Raw genomic sequence first — 17,831 nt, 5'->3', positions numbered from 1 at the left:
CGAGACGCCGATGCACACGTGCAGGCAGGCAGGCAGTGTGGGCGCCCGGAGGTAGGCCGCCCAACCGACACCTTGCAAACACCATGAACGGCGCGATGCAGTCGCTTCATCGAATGAGCGTCCTACACTGGTTGTGGCTTCACGTTCCACAAATTATGCCTATTTGGGACACACACACACACAAAAAGAAGAGGATGCAATACAGATTCAGAACCAAATACCGTTATGTATATTTTTTGTCATTTGTATAAAACGCTTAAAAGTAAGTTAACAGAGGTGGCCAAGAAAATTGATACTTCCATCAATAAAATAAAACAGAGAGACAACAAGTAAGAAATTACAAAGTAACAAGTTATAATTGTATAAAAGAATTTGCCTCAACTTTAACAAAAAAAAAAAAAAAAAAAAAAAACACCTGGTCCACACACACATGAAGGACGAATAAGAATTTGAAAACAAGCCTTATTTCCCCTAGGTAAACTGTAGCTATCCATGACCTTGATTATCTTCTGAGAGTTTACCCAAACTAGAACCAAGGTGTCCATTATTGTCATCAAACCTAGGAAATCTTTAGACAAAGACACAATCAAAAGCAATGAGTTACAAACCAAACGAACTGAATTTTTTCTATCAAAATAGAGATTACAAAGTATGAAGTACTCAAGTTTAAGAAATAGTATGTAGAAATGCAGAAAGTCAATTTAGACCGTATACTTGGTCAACAGGTTCATTTCAAGGCTCTTATAGTGATCCTACGCAAGGAGAGAGGAATGTTTCCAATTATTACATATGATACGACTCTAAAAAAATAAAAGCACAAGTAACAATTGAGCATATTTTTCACGGCAACAAGAATAGTTTGGTATTGAAGTGCATGAAGTGTTGGCACTTAGGAATTTCTCATTGGTTAAAGTTCAGATTCTCCTACACAATAAGCAAAAAAAAAGCAAAGAATATTGGTACCCACAAAACCTCAGTCATGATGCCTTTCAACCAGCTTATTTTTTCCAGTTTGAAAAATAAGCTAAAAGGCTGGTATTGTAAAGGATCAGGTGACACAGCTTTGATTTATCACATGAAAGTTTTGCAATAGAAACACATACAAAGACTTGGTTCCATTGGGTCTCAGGAGTTGCGATAGGGGTAGTCAAAATGTCTCACTAACTTTCTTATCATAAAGTCTACAATGATATTGAAGTGTTATTTGATGTTAGTAATCAACAATGTTATTAGTTTTGAAGGAACATATATATGAATGATCAAGTGCATTGATTTAAAAACAAAAAACTACATTTTCACATCAAAGTATCTTAGGACCATACTGTAAGCCCCGAGCATATTTTGAAGCATATCAAACTCTATTTGTTCATAGGCACTTCTAAAAGTTAAACTAACACCTAGAAAAAATTGCTAAAAAAAAAGGGAAGGTACAATAGAATGCATGAGAAAATCAGTCAAGAAAGTTCATGTTCATGAAAATACGCAAAAAAGTCTTCTTATTCTAAGAAATTCAGCATTTTCTATGTTAGTGTGTTTTGTTTCACAAATCAGTTATTAGGAACTGGAATGGACTAAGTGAGACTTATAAAGACAGTCCTTCTTGCATTGAAATAATCTCCAAATAAAAGGCGGGGAGGGGACACTAGTACATACAAATCATTTCTATTCCTGAAAATGTCAAACTTTGTACCCATCGATGAAATAATAAGTATGAAACACAAGTTGTTCCAGTGTTCAAAGTTAGGAAAGGATTTTTCTCACTCTATGATTGTCAAATTGCTACACAAATTTTAAGTAAGTTTTTCTATAACACCCAAAGACAATTAAAAATACTCATGATCATTATAAACTAGTTTGTGCATTGATAAAACTTGAAGGCAGAATTCATTGATTCGGTGAGTGGAGAAATATCAGTTAGAGACCAGTAGCATGCCTCCAATCTCCAAAAGAAAATTCAAAAACATTTATAAAAACGCATGTCACACACAAAATTTTTTGAGTGAGCTGACAAATAAATAGCCACACAGAAACCCTTCTCTTTGTGACGCTCAACTAACTTAAAAGTGATACACATGACACATTTCATTTTATTAAATAACACATTATTATACTTTTAACACCACAATCTATTAAAATAACAATGATAATGGAAAAACAGGAAAAGAAGAAACGATGAATGGTATAATTATGAAGCAAATTAGAATAAGATTCACTATGAATGATGTCATGAGATGAAATGCTGCGCCCATCAAGGAATAAGAGGATGGCACCAGTAGACACATCAATCGTATACAACACAGCACAGGTGTCATGACCAGTACACTGATACTTCATGCTTAAATCTAACATGATCCAACATATCACCATTTTTGGATTCATCACATTTACTCTCAGAACACACTGACAAAACAAACACAACATTTCTCTTTAAATAGTCAATAACAACAAAATTTGTACATTGCAGACAACAAGCCTTGTAACAGCCTAATGAAAAATAACATCTTAAGAGAGTTAATAAAAACCTTTGGGCTAATCTGCAAACAACTGTTGCAGAGGCAGAGCCGATCTAAAGAATTAGAAATCAACAAGCACCTGTTTAACACAGACAGTCCCACTACCCTTTGGTCACTACTTGTAATCCTTTGAAAGCTGAGATATCATTAGAGCCATTCAAACTTTACTGACTCCCAAACTAAACAGGGCACAACAACGATGCAAAGCTTGCACAGCGTCAAGGACTCCAAGGTCAGTCCCTGATTGCACCTGGTGCTGAGGCCCTGGTATCTGTCTGTAACAGCAAAAACCAGCAGTTTATCAAGGCAGGATGCAGAGAATAAGTCATGTATCATATCCAGAACGCAACTTACCGCTAGCTGTCCAAAGAATCCAAGGTATCATTTGAACTGGAATGTGTGAGATCACTTAATTCATCCAGGTGCTTCTGGCGTTTCCGAACGTTCCAGTGCAAGCACTCGGCCAGGGAATCAAACCAGTCCGTTATTTGATCAGCGGCGCAAATTGATGGGACTGGGTATTTAGATGTTGTGACTCGGAGGCTGCAGGAAAAAATAAAGTCAGATCAGATTTTCAGGTAAAAAGGCTTTGCGAGCCAGTAAAAATAAATTGTTGAGAGAATTAAGCATCAGTACGCAAAAGCAGCTTCTAACAAAAATTAAATAAATACTGAAGCTTTACTAATAACTAAGTCATTAAGGAACTGACCCACAGATGATAAAATATTTAACATTTAAATTACTCTTTGGAATTAAAATTTTAAATTGAAATATTTTACCAGGCATAACCCTACACCCACTTGTACCACCATTGTTAAGAATGTTAGAATGTCGCAGACACAATATTACAATTTTTTTATTTTTTAAATAGTCCCATGGATGGAAGAAATTTTGAGATATTGGACCACTACGAAAAAAGTGAAAGGGGAAGTTAATGAAACCCTCCACCAACCCAAAACATATGCAAATCTGGACACACCTATCCCCCATGCGCAATTCCTGAGGGCAGTGGCCATCGAAGGACACGTGGGCAGTATGCCTGGCGTCACAGTTGAGCGCAATCTGTAACATGCAAACGGAACGGAGCGTGCTAAGACAAACAACAAGCGAAATGACAGGGTGGAAATGGCAAGTCGAGACCACGCCCAGTCGGTGGAGGGAGGAAATTGGGGGAAGGTCCAGTCACTGCAGCAGTGTAGCAGTGGAGCAGATGGTGCAGAGCGAGGTAGCGCAGTTGATGAGCACTGAAGAGCAGGAGTCTGCACTAGCACAGTACGCTACACAGTACACAGAACCTGTGGTAGTACCTGTCCCCGTGTAACAGTTCCTGCCGATTTCTGCCGTCCAAGGACACCCAGGCGGTGTTCCGGCTGTCGGGTGATATGCAGATCTAGAACACAATTACTTCTAAGAGGCCGAGTCGGGAGGGGCCTAGTCAAAGTGGCTGCTAGAAACGACTGTTAGCATGAGCACGGGAGAAAGTCTCAGCGAGGATCATGTCAAAATCTTGATCAACACCGTTCGGCACGCGACATCAGCGGGCCACGATGGGCGTGCACTGCGCTGGCCGGGTGGAGCCCCCATCCTCACCTTGAGTTCCACGCCGGCGGGCACCACGATGGGCCTGAAGGACAGCGAGTGGGGGCAGATGGGGGTGACCATGATGGCGGGCACGCTGGGGTGGATCATGGAGGCGCCGGCCGCCACGGCGTAGGCGGTGCTGCCCGTGGGTGTGGACACGATCAGACCTGCGGCAGTGACGGCAAGCTAGAACCACTGGAGGCAACGCGCCGCAGCCTGCGCAGCGCAGGGAAGGCCAGTCCAACCGAACGCACCGTCGCCCTGCACGGAGGTGATGAGCTTGCCGTCCAGGTACAGGTCGATGTTGGACAGGTAGGGCGACGGCCCGCGGTCAATGACGACCTCGTTGAGCACCAGCAGGCTGGTGGGCATGCCCGACGACGTCCTGCCGCGCAGCCCGCGCGTCGACGTCTTGGTGAGCATGCTGTCGCCGTCGGCGTCCTCGGCGTCGCCGCGCTCGATGATGCACTCCAGCCGGCTGCGGAGCGTCAGCGCCGCGTTGTCTGCCAACAGTTGAAATTCAAAGTCGCGGGTTCGAGTCTCACCGGGGGTGTCCTTTTTTTTCTTTTTTTTTTTCGTTTTGTGGGACAGGCGGCGGGGCGCGGGACGCACCTTCGAGGACCTTGGTGATCTGGGGCTGGAAGTCGTCGAACTGGAAGGGCGTGAGGAAGCCCAGCGAGCCGAGGTGGAAGGCCATGACGGGCGGCACGGACCGCTGGAACAGCAGGCTGGCGTACAGCAGTGTGCCGTCGCCGCCCAGGCAGATGATGAAGTCGATCTTGTCCGTCAGGTCGTCCTTGCCGTCGCGGAACGTCTTCAGCGACTTCATCACGTCCTGGAGGAAAGAAGTGAACGCGGTTCAAAACGCGGCCCTTTCAGACACACACCCCCGAACCCCGGTAGTGCGTTGAAGACCCACCTTGAAGTCGGGGTCCTCGACCAGCGCGGGGTCCTCCAGCACGCCCTGCTCCACGTACACCAGCATGCACTTCTCCACGACCAGCCAGTTGGTGAGGCGCACGAAGGGCTGCATGACGGTGCGGTCGCGCACCTTCTTGATCACCAGCACCGTCAGGGGCTTCTTGTGCCACTTGAGCCGCTGAGACGCGGGGTCCTGGACCGTCCTGGACGCGGCAGAGAGGTCCAAACATTTGCGTGTCAGCAGGCATTAGGTCTCATTAAAAACGCTCACAAACAATGTAGGAGGTACTCACATGACCATGCCGGAGTTCTTGAGGATCCCCCCGCAGGGGCCAAACTGCTCCACGTGGCTCGGAGGATTGAGCGACCGCGTCCTCCTGTGGCAAAGGCAAAGGCCCGGGGCATCAGCCATTAGATCATCATGAAGCATGCATGGAGCATAATGCCCGGCCGTCTCGCTGTCTCTCTCCAGCCCGCGGGGCGCTCCGCGGGGGTGCGAGAGAGACAGAGCGAACCAGTGTCGAGGCGAGGCTGGCGGCCGCCGTGTCACGACTGGTCACGACCGTGATCACGACCAGAGCAATGTCCTGTCTCTCTCGCGCACCCCGGGAACGGGCCACGAGTGCGAGAGGGACGGCCGGCCGGTACCCGCCCCCATTTCGGATGACCTGACCTTGCCAGTGGCGGCGCGGCTCGCGGCCTCGCGGCCATGCGCGCACTGCACTGCTCGCGCGCCGTCAATGTTGCATCGGCCGCGGTGGCGGTGACCTGTCCGCCCTGCCGGCCTGCCGGCCGCGACCCGCCCGTCCCCGTGGAGCCTCGCCGTCGCCGCCGAGACCGCCATGACCGCCGGCACGCAACACGACGAGTCCACTTCGATTTTCACCGCCGTCCTTGTATCGATTCAAACACGCCAAAGCACAACGTCGCCTCCAGTGGCGTCGCCCACATCGGCTGGTCGGGCCGTCCGGCGCGGCACGCCGCAAATTGCCGGCCTCCTAATGGCCACGGCGCCGAGCCTCGCGCAGCCTGGCCGACGTCGCTCTGTCTCTCTCGCACTCGAGCGGCGCCTCGCAGGGGTGCGAGCGAGACAGAGATCAGACCACAAGGCGGGCTGGCCGCTATGGAAATACCCGCCAGGCACGGCGTTGGTACTGCGAGCCGGCACCCAGGATACCAGGCAAAAGGCGTGTGCTACGCGCTGCTACGCCACACACGATGGGGCGGGCTGGCCAGGGAGAGAGATTACTGCCGTCCCGTCTGTAGCAATGATGTTGTCATCTCGAGGAACAACAAAGGCTAGCGGAGAAACGCGAAACGCGGAGGGTGCGGCAAAGCGCCACATAGCGTGCGGCACAGTGGACCGGAAGACCGGTGGAGGCGGCCAAAACTCCAGACGCGTTTTGAGCTCCAGAGTCGCTAAATGGGACTCGAACCGAACGTGTGACCCCACCAATGGATTCCTCTCCGAACGGGGAATCCATTGATGGGGTCACACGCTCGGTTTAGCGACATTTAGCGACTCTGGAGCTCAAAACGCGTCCAGAGCGTTGACCGCCTCCGCCGGTACAGTCCGCCTGTCAGCGGCCGGGCGGGCCGCCCCGTCGCACACGCCCGCTCGGCGGCACGGCGGCGCGGCCTACCTCGCAGGCGGCGCAGGCGCTCAGCCGGCCAGCCGCGGGCACCGCCGCACCGCCCGGCCAAATAGCAATTTCGAGCGCGAAACCGCAAAAAACCGGCCCCCTGACCGGGCGGGCGGTGGGACGGGCGGACGCGTGTATCTGATTTGAACCAAGGGCAAGTTCTTTATCGGCGACCACAAACCGGCGCGGCGGGCAGGCCTGCCAGTGGGGCTGCCGCCTTACGACGTCATGCAGGCGGGAAGCGCGGACGCGGCACACACACACTCGGCCCATTGGGGTTCGAAGGCAAAGCTCAGCGCCGCCTGGCCAGGCGTGGTGGCCACCCGCGGAACTACAAACCGATTGTGCCACGGTACTGTCAAATCGCGGAGAGCATGGGACAGCAGACGACGCCGCCGACTAAATATCGCTGACATGTCGAAACATGTGTCGTATCAGCTCTCTAAAATTCATTTGATCTTAGAAAACTTAACCCCGACAAGCGTAATAGCGTAAACGCTTGGCGGAGGCATTTATAAATCTGCTTGAACAACTGATTGGGGTCGATGGTGCTGCTCTCTGGCGGGCCCTCGAACCCCAATCCGTCGCCAGCGGTGTGCTAATTATTAGCAGCGCTGCGTGTCGTCGTGCAAATACGCGGGCGGGGCGTGTACCGACGGTACCGACGCCAGCCAGACTCGCGTGCCGCCTCGCCGTCAAGGAAATGGAAAGAGGCTGGGCCGTTTTGGTGCCGACTGTACTCCTCGCCGCGTCGCCGCGTCGCACGACAATAAATGCGCCGCTGCGACGTCAGTTCCTTGCCGCCGTTCGAACGCCGAGAACGCCGAGGAACGGAGCGGAGCAGGCGGAGGAATGCCGAGGGGAGATGAGGACGGCGATACCAACGGTCCCAGCGGCCATAAGTTTGATAGAAAAAGTGTCAACCCCCCACTGGCCACCGGCCGCGCGTCTATGTCGCCTCCGAGTTGCCCGGGCCCGAATCAACCAGCGACGAGGAAGGATGGAAATGAAAGTGAAAGGGGGAGGGGGCGGGGTTGTGGCCGGCGACCTGACGTCTCTCCACGCTGTGGTCCAGGACACCACTAGCTCCACACGCAAAACGATTGCGAACACTGCTCGAGCGAGACACCGCGGCAGCACGGCAACCAGTTGCGCCGCCGGCCTACACAACTGTGCAATCTGGCTTGCACCCCTGCGCCTCCCGGTTGTGCAACGGGGCCCTTATCGACGAGGCCCTAGGGCTTTGCCGCTTTGCCGCTTTGGCCGCTTTGCCGGCGTTTTGGCCGCTGTTATTGGCGGTACCTGGCGTCCGCGCGTTATCGCCGGGGTCTAGAGATTGGGATAGAACCCGGCCTTGCGCCGCACATGTGCTCCTGACGGCCTGACGGCCGGCGCGTCAAGAGTTCTGGCCGCCAGCGTTGGTCTTCCGGCAAATCCGCTGTGCTGCCCCTGGCCCTGCTCTTCCGAACGGCGAACGGGCCGGCGGGGCCGAACGCCAACAACGGCCAACACCGCCGACACCGCCAGCACGCCCCTTCCCTTCGGACTCATGGACTTAGCAAATCAATTAGCTGACGCAAGTCACTCCGCCCGGTCACGACCGCGTCGGGCACGTCGCCGAGGCCGAAAAGTGCTAGAAGCTCGCCGGCGGCGGCCGGGGCCTGGCCAGCTGGCTGGCGAGCGCTACGCGGCTACGCGGCCACGCCACGCGTGTGAATCATCGACCAAAGCAGCGCGTCGGAGCCGAATGGCCGAATGGCCGGCTGGAGGAACGACACGGCGACATCGCGAGCGATCATGACTCGACACATCGTGGCACCGCGGTGACACACACACACACACTCACCACCAGTCTTCGGAGTCAGGGCCATCAGGACCGGCAGGACTCTGCGGGCCCTGCGGCTCGCCCGCGGCCGCCACACTGCCCCTAAACATGGTGCCGTTGGTGCGGTGCGCGAGCTGCGGGGGAGCAACAACGCATGACACGGCGCGGCGCGGCCCGGCGCGGACTAAAGGAGGTACTCGTGGTGCGCCGGCATGCACACAGTGCGCACAGTGCACACAGCACTCGAAGCGGCGGCGCGGTGCTTCGGTGCGCCTCGGCAAGGCAGGCCAGAGGCAGTCAAGGCCTCGGTTGCCTCGGTCCGGGCAAGTCTGCGCCGACTAGAATACTACTGACTGACTGGATGCGTGGAGTGTGGAGTGGCCCCGCTGCCCCTATCACGCCGCCGCGCCCCGCCCCGCCCCGCCGCGCCCCGCGCTCGCCCGCTCAGCTGATAGACCAGGCGGCCACGCCACGGCGGGTCGCGGTGGCGGGGCGCGGCGCGACGCGACGCGACGCGGGGCCACGGGCAGGGCAGACGACGCGACAGGCGGGCGGGGCGGGGCGGGGCGGGGCGGGGCGGCCGCATTTCCGGTGGCATAACAGCGGCTGGCGATACCCCGCGTCGCCGAGACCAGAGACTGGCCGTCGTGTCCCCGTCGCCGCTGTCGCTACCTCGCGCTACGTTGACCTTTTCGGAGCTGCCCCCTCCCCTCCCCCTTTGAACGGCCCGCACGGCCCGAACAGGACGCGGCGATACCCCGCGCCACACATGGACCCAGCAGACAGATTCCGAGGGTCACTTCCGTCGCTGTCTCTCTCGCACTCGTGGGGCGTCGCCTGCAAGTGCGAGAGAGACAGAGCGACGAAAACTACTCTCGGAATCAGTCTGGTGGGTCGACTTTGCACCAAACGTGGCAGGGAGGGAAGTTCCTTGTGGCATGCAGGCAAAGCAAAGGAACACGCACAGATCCATGCAAAACAAAAGTAGCCAGTAAACAGAATTTTAGCAGCTTCCAGAAACAAACAATTATAACAAATACTAAATGACATAAAAATTACATATGCCAAAAACAAGTGACAAACATTTTTTGTAAATTTAAAAATTTTGAATAGTTTTAAATCAAGGGGACTGGAAGATCTTTAGATAATTAATGAATAGAAAGCTTTAAGCTATATATATCATGTACGTTAAATGGAATATAAAAGAAAGCTGCACTACATCTACGTTGACACAGATGAAAGGGAAGACCAAGACCAGACACAGACACCCACCTTCTTTCCCGCTGCTTTGTATCCTCTCCTTTAGGTAGGCTTCACAGAGAAAAGTCACACCAGAGTTAGACCCTAGAAGCCACCACCAGACACACATCAAGGAAAGCTGATCTGGGTTACTCACCTAAACGTTCCCATCTTCTCATGCACCCGACCCACAATAGATTTCCTTGGGACGGAAGATGCAACCATTCCCCCTGGAGAAGCGGTTGCTGGAGGATCAGGATCATTGTTGTTCAGTGTGGTTGCCTGGATGGCTTGAGCAAGGCCTACTTCCTGATCATTCATATTGGAGCCAGCCTGAAGAACAACGCAAAGCAAAGCTGTAGTCAGCAGATAGAGCCAGGCAGTCTGAGAGTGACTGTCCTTAAGAGGCTGTCCTTAAGAGACCCGCCAGTGCGTCACAGCCAGTCACAACACAGATCCTGGAGTAGCCCTGTTCCCGCCGCGTGCCCGACCCACACTGGTCGCTCCAGGGGTCCCGGCCAGACCGTCCCGGCCAGACCGTCCCGGCCAGACCGTCCCGGCCAGGCCGTGCTGGCCGTGCTGGCGGGGCTCGCCCGCACGCCTCGGCCGCACGCTTTGGCCGCGGGCGCGTCTTGGGCTTCGGCTCCGCCGTGGCTTCGCGGCCCCGCCAGCTCGTCCGTCATGCTCTACTCACGACGTCCACGACGCTCAGGTCCGATCCGTTGGCATGGAAATGACGGGGACGAGACGGAGGCGCTCTCCGACGCGTTCAAAGTGCACGCAATGGACCCGCGCGTCGAGCACGTCGTGCAAGCCTTGCAAGCTTGGAGCGCCAGCGCGGCCCGCGCGCAGGGAGGGTGCCACTGCCACCGCCAGCACCGCCTGCACGTCGTCCCAGCGGCGTAGCCTGCAGCCTGGCCTGCCTGGCGGGGCACTAGAGCACCAGCAGCACCAGCCCAGCGCGGCGGCGAGGCGGTGGCCAGGCAGTGGCGGGCCCTCCCTCGGCAGCCAGCGACAGGCCGACAGGGCCGGCGGAGGCCCGAGCCAAACAGCCAAGGAAGTCAGCTGTTTTAAAGATGAGGTCTAAATATAACGAGGCATTGACATTCAGCGCAACATAACCTTCAAGTCCCTTTCACCTGGCCGTGGCTTGGGCAGGCTTGGGCCAGTGCGCGGCGCGCCTGGGGCCTGGGCAAGGACGACCGCGGACCCGGTCGGCCGAGGCGAGGACGAGGTGATCACGACATCGTTTCGAACCGCGGCGGCCGCGGCCCATGCTCACCTAGTGGCCAGTGGCACAGCTCCGGGCGCGCTCTCGTTCTCGCTCGCCTGTGCTCCACTCCTGCAGTACTGTCCCGCAGTCCCGCACCAGCATTTGGCTATTTGAACGCCTTGTCGAAGACCGCCGAACGTGTTGGCTGGAGATCCTTTCCCTTCCCTCCCGCGCAGCGGTCCTCCCTCCCGCCACCTGCCCCCTCGCCCTAGCCCGCCCCTGCCGCTTCCTGCCTCTCCCTGCAGAGTGCGCTGTCGGCGTCGCGCCCCCTGCCTCCCCCTCCTGCCCTTCCCTGCCCCTGCCCCTGCTCCGCACCCTTCTGCTCTGAGGCTACGGCCAGACGGTGGAGTGGAAGAAGGCGAATACCCTTTTAGAAAGTCAGGTACCCATTTTTTCCCCGCTCGGCGGGACGGCCCCTTGTAGCCGATTTCTCCTGCTTTTCGCGGCGTTGTGCCCGTCGCCGCGCCGCAAGTCTCGTTTTTCCGAATTGTGGTAGGGCCATGTCGGTTTCTTTTGTGTCGACTGCTCTGCCGCGGAGGCCTTCCTCTGCCTAGAGACTCTAGAGACTCGACTCGCAGCAGTGACGTCAGTGTGTGGCTCGACTTGACAGTGCATCAGCGGACAGTGTGTTGTGTTTTGCCAGGGCCAGCGGTTGAGGATTCGAAGGCTGCAGCAGCACCTGGCCCTGCTTGGGGGCCCCCAGGAGCACAGTGGAACCCAACGTCAGAGCCAGGGCTGTTTTGGCCAGAGCTGAGGTGGAAAGGCTTGTGTTGGCCTCCAACGACAGGGACAGGGTTGACAGGGTTATGATGGCGAGCTCGGGGTACCCTAACCAGCCAACGGGCAGCGCCGTGCGAGCGCTGGGTATGGAGTACCGCAGCCTCCAGGAGGAGCCCGTCGAGGGCTTTCGCGTCAAGCTCGTCAACGACGATAACCTGTTCGAATGGGAGGTGGCCATCTTCGGACCCCCAGACACCTTGTACCAAGGGGGCTATTTCAAGGTGAGGGCTCTGACCCAGGCTACCCAGGGTGGCATTGTTTTTGTTTTTGTTTATGGTGTCAAGTGATTGTAAATAGTGTAGGACATTTGCTCTCAAGCAGACTGGAGTTATTCCTAACTTCTGCACCAACGAACACTGTAGGATGTGTTCACTTGTTGTCAACGAGAAGTTTGAGCGGTATCCTGATTTTAGGGAGAATGAGGGGAACTTCTAATATTCTATTTTATTTAAAAAAATTAAGAGCCATGTATTTAGGTTTTTAGATATTTTATTGTTCTTTCACCTCATTTTCCTTTGTTTACTAGATGTCTCTTTCTGTTTGTCACTGAGGCCAACCTAACCCTCCTCACAATGTCCTAGTGCTGACTCATTCTGTTTTCCAAATTGAAGCTTGTAGCTTCCTCTTGCGCTGAATATATCATCACTTTCTATACCTGGCGTGATTTACTTTCAAGATCAGAGCTTGAAGCTCTAGGGTGTTCAATAGTCAAGGCCAACAATGGGTCAGCCATGACCTAGTTTCTTTTCCTTAGCTTCCTTTTGTTTCAGAAAATCAGCTTGTCAGGACTGTTAACTGACTCTATCCTAAAGATTTAATTTCCTAGTTCAAGTTTTCCTGGAAATTGCTCAGTTTCTTAGTTTTCTTCTTCAACAAAATTTAATTAGAAATAAAGAAAATTTTAATTGTTATATTTTTACCTTAATTTGTTTTTAGGCCCACATGAAGTTCCCTCCTGATTACCCTTATTCGCCGCCCAGCATACGCTTTCTTACGAAAGTGTGGCATCCCAATGTGTATGAAGTAAGTTCTACTCCAGTGCCTATTTTATTTTCATTTTTTCCTCCATGACATATTGAAATGACGTCATTGTTATTTTTTCTTTGACAGAACGGAGACTTGTGCATTTCAATCCTTCATCCTCCAGTTGATGATCCGCAGAGTGGGGAATTACCATGTGAAAGATGGAACCCAACACAGAATGTCAGGTTAGTGTTTTGAAAATGGTTGTCTTTTTATTGCTGTTATAGTTTCCTTTGAATTTATATTCATATCCTGATTTCAGAACTATACTCTTATCAGTTATATCACTTCTGAATGAACCTAATACGTCAAGTCCTGCAAATGTGGATGCTTCGGTCATGTATCGCCGGTTTAAAGATTCTAAAGGTCGTGACAAAGAGTACGAGAATATCATAAGGTATGATTTTACTTGTTGTTCTTCCTGGTTCAGTCCTGCTTTCATCATCGATTTGTTTTCAACTTAACTAACATTTCTAGGAAACAAGTGTCAGCTGCCAGAATCGAAGCAGAGAAGGATGGTGTTGTTGTTCCTCTTACACTAGAAGATTACTGCCGTAAGCCCAAAGCCAAAGCAGCTGAGCCTCCTGTTGATATGACTGACTTTTATGTCGATGACTATGATATTGGTGATGATGATGATGATGACCTGGACATGGGTGATAGTGATGCTGGAGAAGATGGCGACGATAGTGGAAACGGAGAGTCGTGAACTGAAGACAATATTGCTCAAAATATTGGCTCTCCTGTTTTGTCTCATTGAAGAGGAACACTGAATTTTTTCCTTCAACTTTCAAATCTGCTGGACATTTCCTGCTTAATCTGTTAGTTTGGTTTGTGTTTTACATTTATGTAAGGGTTGTGATGCTGTGATGCTTAACATTGTAGATATTTACTTAATAATTATGTTATGTTGTGTTATTTATTGTGGACTTGTGTTTAAACAATAGGAATGACACCATGTAACCTAAACTTATGTAATGTGTATTGTAGGTATTATTTCTTATTGCTTCATTAATTTCGAAGAGGCACACAGGCAGTTCAATTGTGTGGCCTTTAAAAATGTTTGTGGATGTCATAAAAATCTACTGGTAAGTTATGTACAGGTAGCTTGATATAAAACAGTAACATTGTGTGTTAGTGATCATTTAAGGCACTCTGTAACTTTATTCTTTTGTTTGTTTGTTTGTAGTGTGTAACTGTTTCTGTTGAATTGTACTAGTATTCTTTTTTCACCCCCCTTTTCCCCCCTTTTGTTTTAAATGTTACCAGTTGCTTCTTTTCTTTCACTAATAAATCATATGTACAATGGAGTTAGCTTATATCCGGTGGTCTATTGACACATTTTTACTTTCATTGTTACCAGACTTTGTGGGAATCTGTAAAATAATGGGAGAACTAGTTGTATCCACACACAGAGCATATCTGTTAGCTAAATTAAGCAGCATCACTCAGGTAAAATGTAGCCTTTTAAAAAAGTTCATCACAGCAGCACAACTTGAAATGGACTTCGATCAATGGGAACCATGTTTGTTGTTAAGGAACTCACAATGTGATCAAGCCGTATTTAATTTTAGATCTGCGGACATGTCTTGCATACATTTCAGTTTGTGTTTGTCAGAACTTTTTCTTGTGTATTGCAGGAATAATTTTACTCCTTCCATATTTTTGTTTTGAGCTATGGAGCATGGAGCCTCTACTCGCAATATCATATTTCTATATTTTATAAGAAATATCCCTTCACGTATTCTATTATTTGGACATGCCATTTTTTAACTATTTAAAGATGAAAAGAGACAATGTAGTTGAGGATGTTCTATTAATTTTACCTCAGTGGGTGTGTGTATGTGTGTGTAGGTCCTACATTTGTCTGTTTTTCCCTGATACTTTTACAGATCTTATTTACAAAATTGTCAGCACATGGTGACTTGTACTACTTTGTATTTCTTTTCAAATCTAGTGTGTAATACTACTGATATAATTTTTGAGCAGCTATGTATCAATTTTGATTGTGTTTTATTGAAGACTTGTTGAAGACATTTTAGTACAGTACTCAGATCTATCATGTCAATGTACTATGAGTCTATTCTTTCATTCGCTGAAGCAGTGATAACAGAACAGGTTGCTACATGCAAGATTTGATCTCAGTACAGTCATGTTAATGATGTAATTGAGATAGATTGGGGAGCTGCTTATTACCTGATAGATGCCGTCTCATTTCTCCTATCTAAAATGTTTGTTGTTGTTACTTCGCCAGCAATAGACACCTTCCATTGCCATTAGGGAAATTTGGTACAAAGATCTCACGTTTTTTTTCTTACCTGCTTATTTATTTGCGGTTTAAAAAACCAAGCAGCTCCTCATTTATTATTTAAAATGTTAATGTTGTGAAAACCCCTGACCTGTGATTGAATGGAAGTATGCTGTTCTATGAGAAAAGATATGTTGGTTAAAGTGTTCTGAATTTCTGAAATTCTGCTACCTTGGTCGTGTGCTCTGTTGACTGTCTAGGTCAGCAACTTAATTTGTAAATCTTGTTTTTAAGAAATCAGTAGAAGTGCACATTTATCTGAAGAAGAAGTTTCTCAGTTTATCACTAAGTTTTGAATGTGCATTGAAACTGTGATTGCAAAAGATGGAGGAACATAAGTGATCTTATTTTGGTTTCACTTTTAACTTCGGTTAATAATTTCTTATCTCATGTACAGATTATTGTTTCTTTTGGGGCAGTGTGCTGGTACTGGTACAACTGTTGCTCTGTCATGTCAGTGGCGTTGATAAACAAATTTGACTAACCTAGTTCGGCTATTTGATTTTCTCAACTCCAAATGTGCTATTATCATATCCGTTTTTTGTCTCCCTGCCACGTTGGATCTGGAAGGTATTTCTGCGCTAAGAGTTGTCATTAAAAGTGGGAAGAGTGTCATTTCTTGTTTGTCAACGCCATGCATATCAGTAAGTTGGATTTAAGATTGATGTAAATAAATATAAGGATTGAGAGGAGTTAAGAGGACCAGCTCACCACTGCCAGATAAGAGTGAATGTTGGTATTCAAGTCTACCATGCGTGACTCTCAAAGTGTACAGATTGGTTGTGTAAGATTTGTTTCTTTCCTTATTTCTTTTCTTTTTTAAGTGAAAGTTGCTGTAGTTTGTTGAGGTATAGAATTGTACCTGTGAATGTAGGAGTGAATATAGTTTCTGTGCTTTTCTCATTGAACAGTTTACTGTGTGTTATTTATTAAGTCAATTTTCTTTTTTTACCTTTTCTTATTGCTTTTAGGATTTACAATAACAGCTTTGTAAGTAATATAGTTATAATTTATTTGATTTAAGCTCTCTGAATGGGTAAAGCTGTTTTGTTTTGTGCTCTTGTAGGACACCTCAACAGAATGTATATGGTGCTTGGGCAGAAATATCCCAGTCAAAGTCATTCAGATTGCCTGTCTGTCATACCAATTAATTGTATGCGTAGTCAACCCAATTGTTTGCGACATTTCTACTTTGACAAGTCACTGCTTTCAAGTTGTGATGGTTTGTCTGAATCAATCCTTCCATCGTATGTACAGCTTGTTCATTATTGTACTGACAATTTTGTGTATGAAGTAAATACTTCAGTGGCAAAACAAACATGGAATTTTTCTGGTCTGTATTTTTAGCCCATATTTGTACACTAGTATTGTTTTTTTCTATCTGTGCTTTAGTTCTGTCCAATCTTGCTCCAATATAGTGTGATAATTGTCCACATGACTGATTACAACCAAGCAGAACTCTTGCTTTTTTTCCAGTCAAAACATCTTAGTTCCATATTATCTGTATTGTTGTTACACACTGGATGAAAATGTACGTAAAATAAAACTTGAAATCGTAATAGTGAGGAGTAATCCCAAATAGATATGCAAACAAATTAATTCAAAAATTATACATCTTGTATGTAATTTTAAGAAGTCATTACTCATATTGAACTGTGATCTTCAATGGTACTGTATCAAGACCAAGAGCCAACGATGCTATTCTCCCATGTAATGAAATATTTTAAAATGATGAAGAGAAACTATGTATCCAGCATTTTGGCAACTATTTGGTGTTCTCTATTCGAAATGTTAGGTGCCAGGTTTGAGTAAACATTAGGATGGCCTTAATGAAGCTGTAGCACTGTGTAAAGTAAAGTCTTTGTGCTTGGTACTTAGGTTCTTGTGCATTTACAAAGTGTGAATACTAATCTTTTATTATTACGTCATTACTACTTGGTACTTGTTACTTTGTACATGGCACTTCCTGTAACCTTATTTTTTTGTTAAATGGCTGTTTTTCAACAAAATACTTTAATTTTTATCCTTTATTCTTTCTTCTTTTTTGGAGAGGTTTTTAAAATATATTTTACCTTACTTGCTTGTTTGCTAATTGGCTGAGCAATAGCAAAGCATTCCCGATGGGGTATTTGGGATAGTGGCCGGTACACTGAGATGCAGACCTTTTTGTATGGAGACATCTCAGCTATGACTACTGCCAACACTGGATTTTGTCGAAGACTCCGTCCCTCACTGTTCCACCTTATAAAAAAAGGACTGAATTGACTTGTTTGAATCTATCAACAACAAAAGGGCCTTATCGCTCAGCTAACAGAGCCAACAGTCTTCGACTGCGACTAGATAAGATATTTCGTTGCATGGCTATTATATTCTTTTGGATTCTCCTGACTGTAAAATGCCGGATGTAGATAATAGATTTCTTCTTCTGTGATCATGGTAAAGATTGTATGCAAATTTCTCTACAACTTTTGGAAATTTGTGCAAGGGAAATAAAACATGTCTCAAAGTTTTAAGCATCTTTTCCCCCTTATCAGACCTCAAAGACTCGAAAGGTAAAAATGGGAAGAGATTCAGAAAATTAAAAGACTGAACCTGGCCCGTCAATCACAATATAATGCTGGAACACAGTGTTAAGTGTTGTGTCAACAATGCTCACAACCATAACAACCCCAAACATCAAACATCATTTCCTGATTGCGGAATTTCTCAACAATTTTATGAGCCT

The 17,831-nt window shown here is 48.6% G+C and overlaps 2 protein-coding genes across 6 annotated transcripts; one reads left to right on the top strand and one right to left on the bottom strand.

The window, feature by feature from the left end:
- Positions 1–218: 218 nt before the first annotated feature.
- On the bottom strand, positions 219–11,151 carry LOC117646899 (NAD kinase-like). Of its 3 annotated transcripts, XR_004587811.1 has the most exons (12): positions 11,005–11,151; positions 9,880–10,055; positions 9,756–9,794; positions 5,309–5,392; positions 5,014–5,218; positions 4,707–4,929; positions 4,349–4,597; positions 4,104–4,261; positions 3,821–3,903; positions 3,493–3,575; positions 2,868–3,056; positions 219–2,788 (listed from the first exon to the last, which is right to left on the bottom strand). XR_004587811.1 is itself a non-coding variant. In XM_034388215.1 (11 exons), the coding sequence occupies exons 2-10, from the start codon at positions 10,041–10,043 to the stop codon at positions 2,870–2,872; spliced, it is 1,392 nt and encodes a 463-aa protein (XP_034244106.1). In that variant the 5' UTR covers positions 10,044–10,055; positions 11,005–11,151; the 3' UTR covers positions 219–2,788; positions 2,868–2,869. The 3 variants fall into 3 exon arrangements, 2 of the variants coding, with proteins under 2 accessions (XP_034244106.1, XP_034244105.1); XM_034388215.1 differs by lacking the exon at positions 3,493–3,575; XM_034388214.1 differs by lacking the exon at positions 3,821–3,903 and having other exon boundaries at positions 11,005–11,150.
- An 88-nt stretch (positions 11,152–11,239) lies between these two features.
- Positions 11,240–17,619, top strand: LOC117646900 (ubiquitin-conjugating enzyme E2 R2). 3 transcript variants are annotated; one of them, XM_034388217.1, is made up of 6 exons: positions 11,240–11,377; positions 11,639–11,996; positions 12,712–12,798; positions 12,886–12,983; positions 13,061–13,195; positions 13,276–17,619. In XM_034388217.1, exons 2-6 carry the CDS (start codon positions 11,802–11,804, stop codon positions 13,505–13,507), a joined length of 747 nt encoding a protein of 248 aa, XP_034244108.1. In that variant the 5' UTR covers positions 11,240–11,377; positions 11,639–11,801; the 3' UTR covers positions 13,508–17,619. The 3 variants fall into 3 exon arrangements, with proteins under 3 accessions (XP_034244108.1, XP_034244109.1, XP_034244107.1); XM_034388218.1 differs by having other exon boundaries at positions 11,279–11,377; positions 11,789–11,996; XM_034388216.1 differs by having other exon boundaries at positions 11,311–11,487.
- The last annotated feature ends 212 nt before the right edge of the window (positions 17,620–17,831 follow it).

The sequence above is a fragment of the Thrips palmi genome, unplaced genomic scaffold (assembly GCF_012932325.1).
Source record: "Thrips palmi isolate BJ-2018 unplaced genomic scaffold, TpBJ-2018v1 HiC_scaffold_2, whole genome shotgun sequence".
Taxonomy (NCBI): domain Eukaryota; kingdom Metazoa; phylum Arthropoda; class Insecta; order Thysanoptera; family Thripidae; genus Thrips; species Thrips palmi.
The sequence above is the reverse complement of the archived record's forward strand: the minus strand, read 5'-3'. Positions and strand labels throughout refer to the sequence as shown.

Bases quoted from the DNA above. Each gene is read 5' to 3' on its own strand.
- LOC117646899 (XM_034388215.1), bottom strand. From the start codon at position 10,043: ATGAATGATCAGGAAGTAGGCCTTGCTCAAGCCATCCAGGCAACCACA. The intron at 5,219-5,308 runs GTGAGTACCTCC...TGCCGCGTCCAG, and splicing joins AAGAACTCCGGCATGGTCAT to GACGGTCCAGGACCCCGCGT. The intron at 4,930-5,013 runs GTGGGTCTTCAA...TCTTTCCTCCAG, and splicing joins TCGAGGACCCCGACTTCAAG to GACGTGATGAAGTCGCTGAA.
- LOC117646900 (XM_034388217.1), top strand. From the start codon at position 11,802: ATGATGGCGAGCTCGGGGTACCCTAACCAGCCAACGGGCAGCGCCGTG. The intron at 12,984-13,060 runs GTTAGTGTTTTG...TCCTGATTTCAG, and splicing joins AACCCAACACAGAATGTCAG to AACTATACTCTTATCAGTTA. The intron at 13,196-13,275 runs GTATGATTTTAC...TAACATTTCTAG, and splicing joins GAGTACGAGAATATCATAAG to GAAACAAGTGTCAGCTGCCA.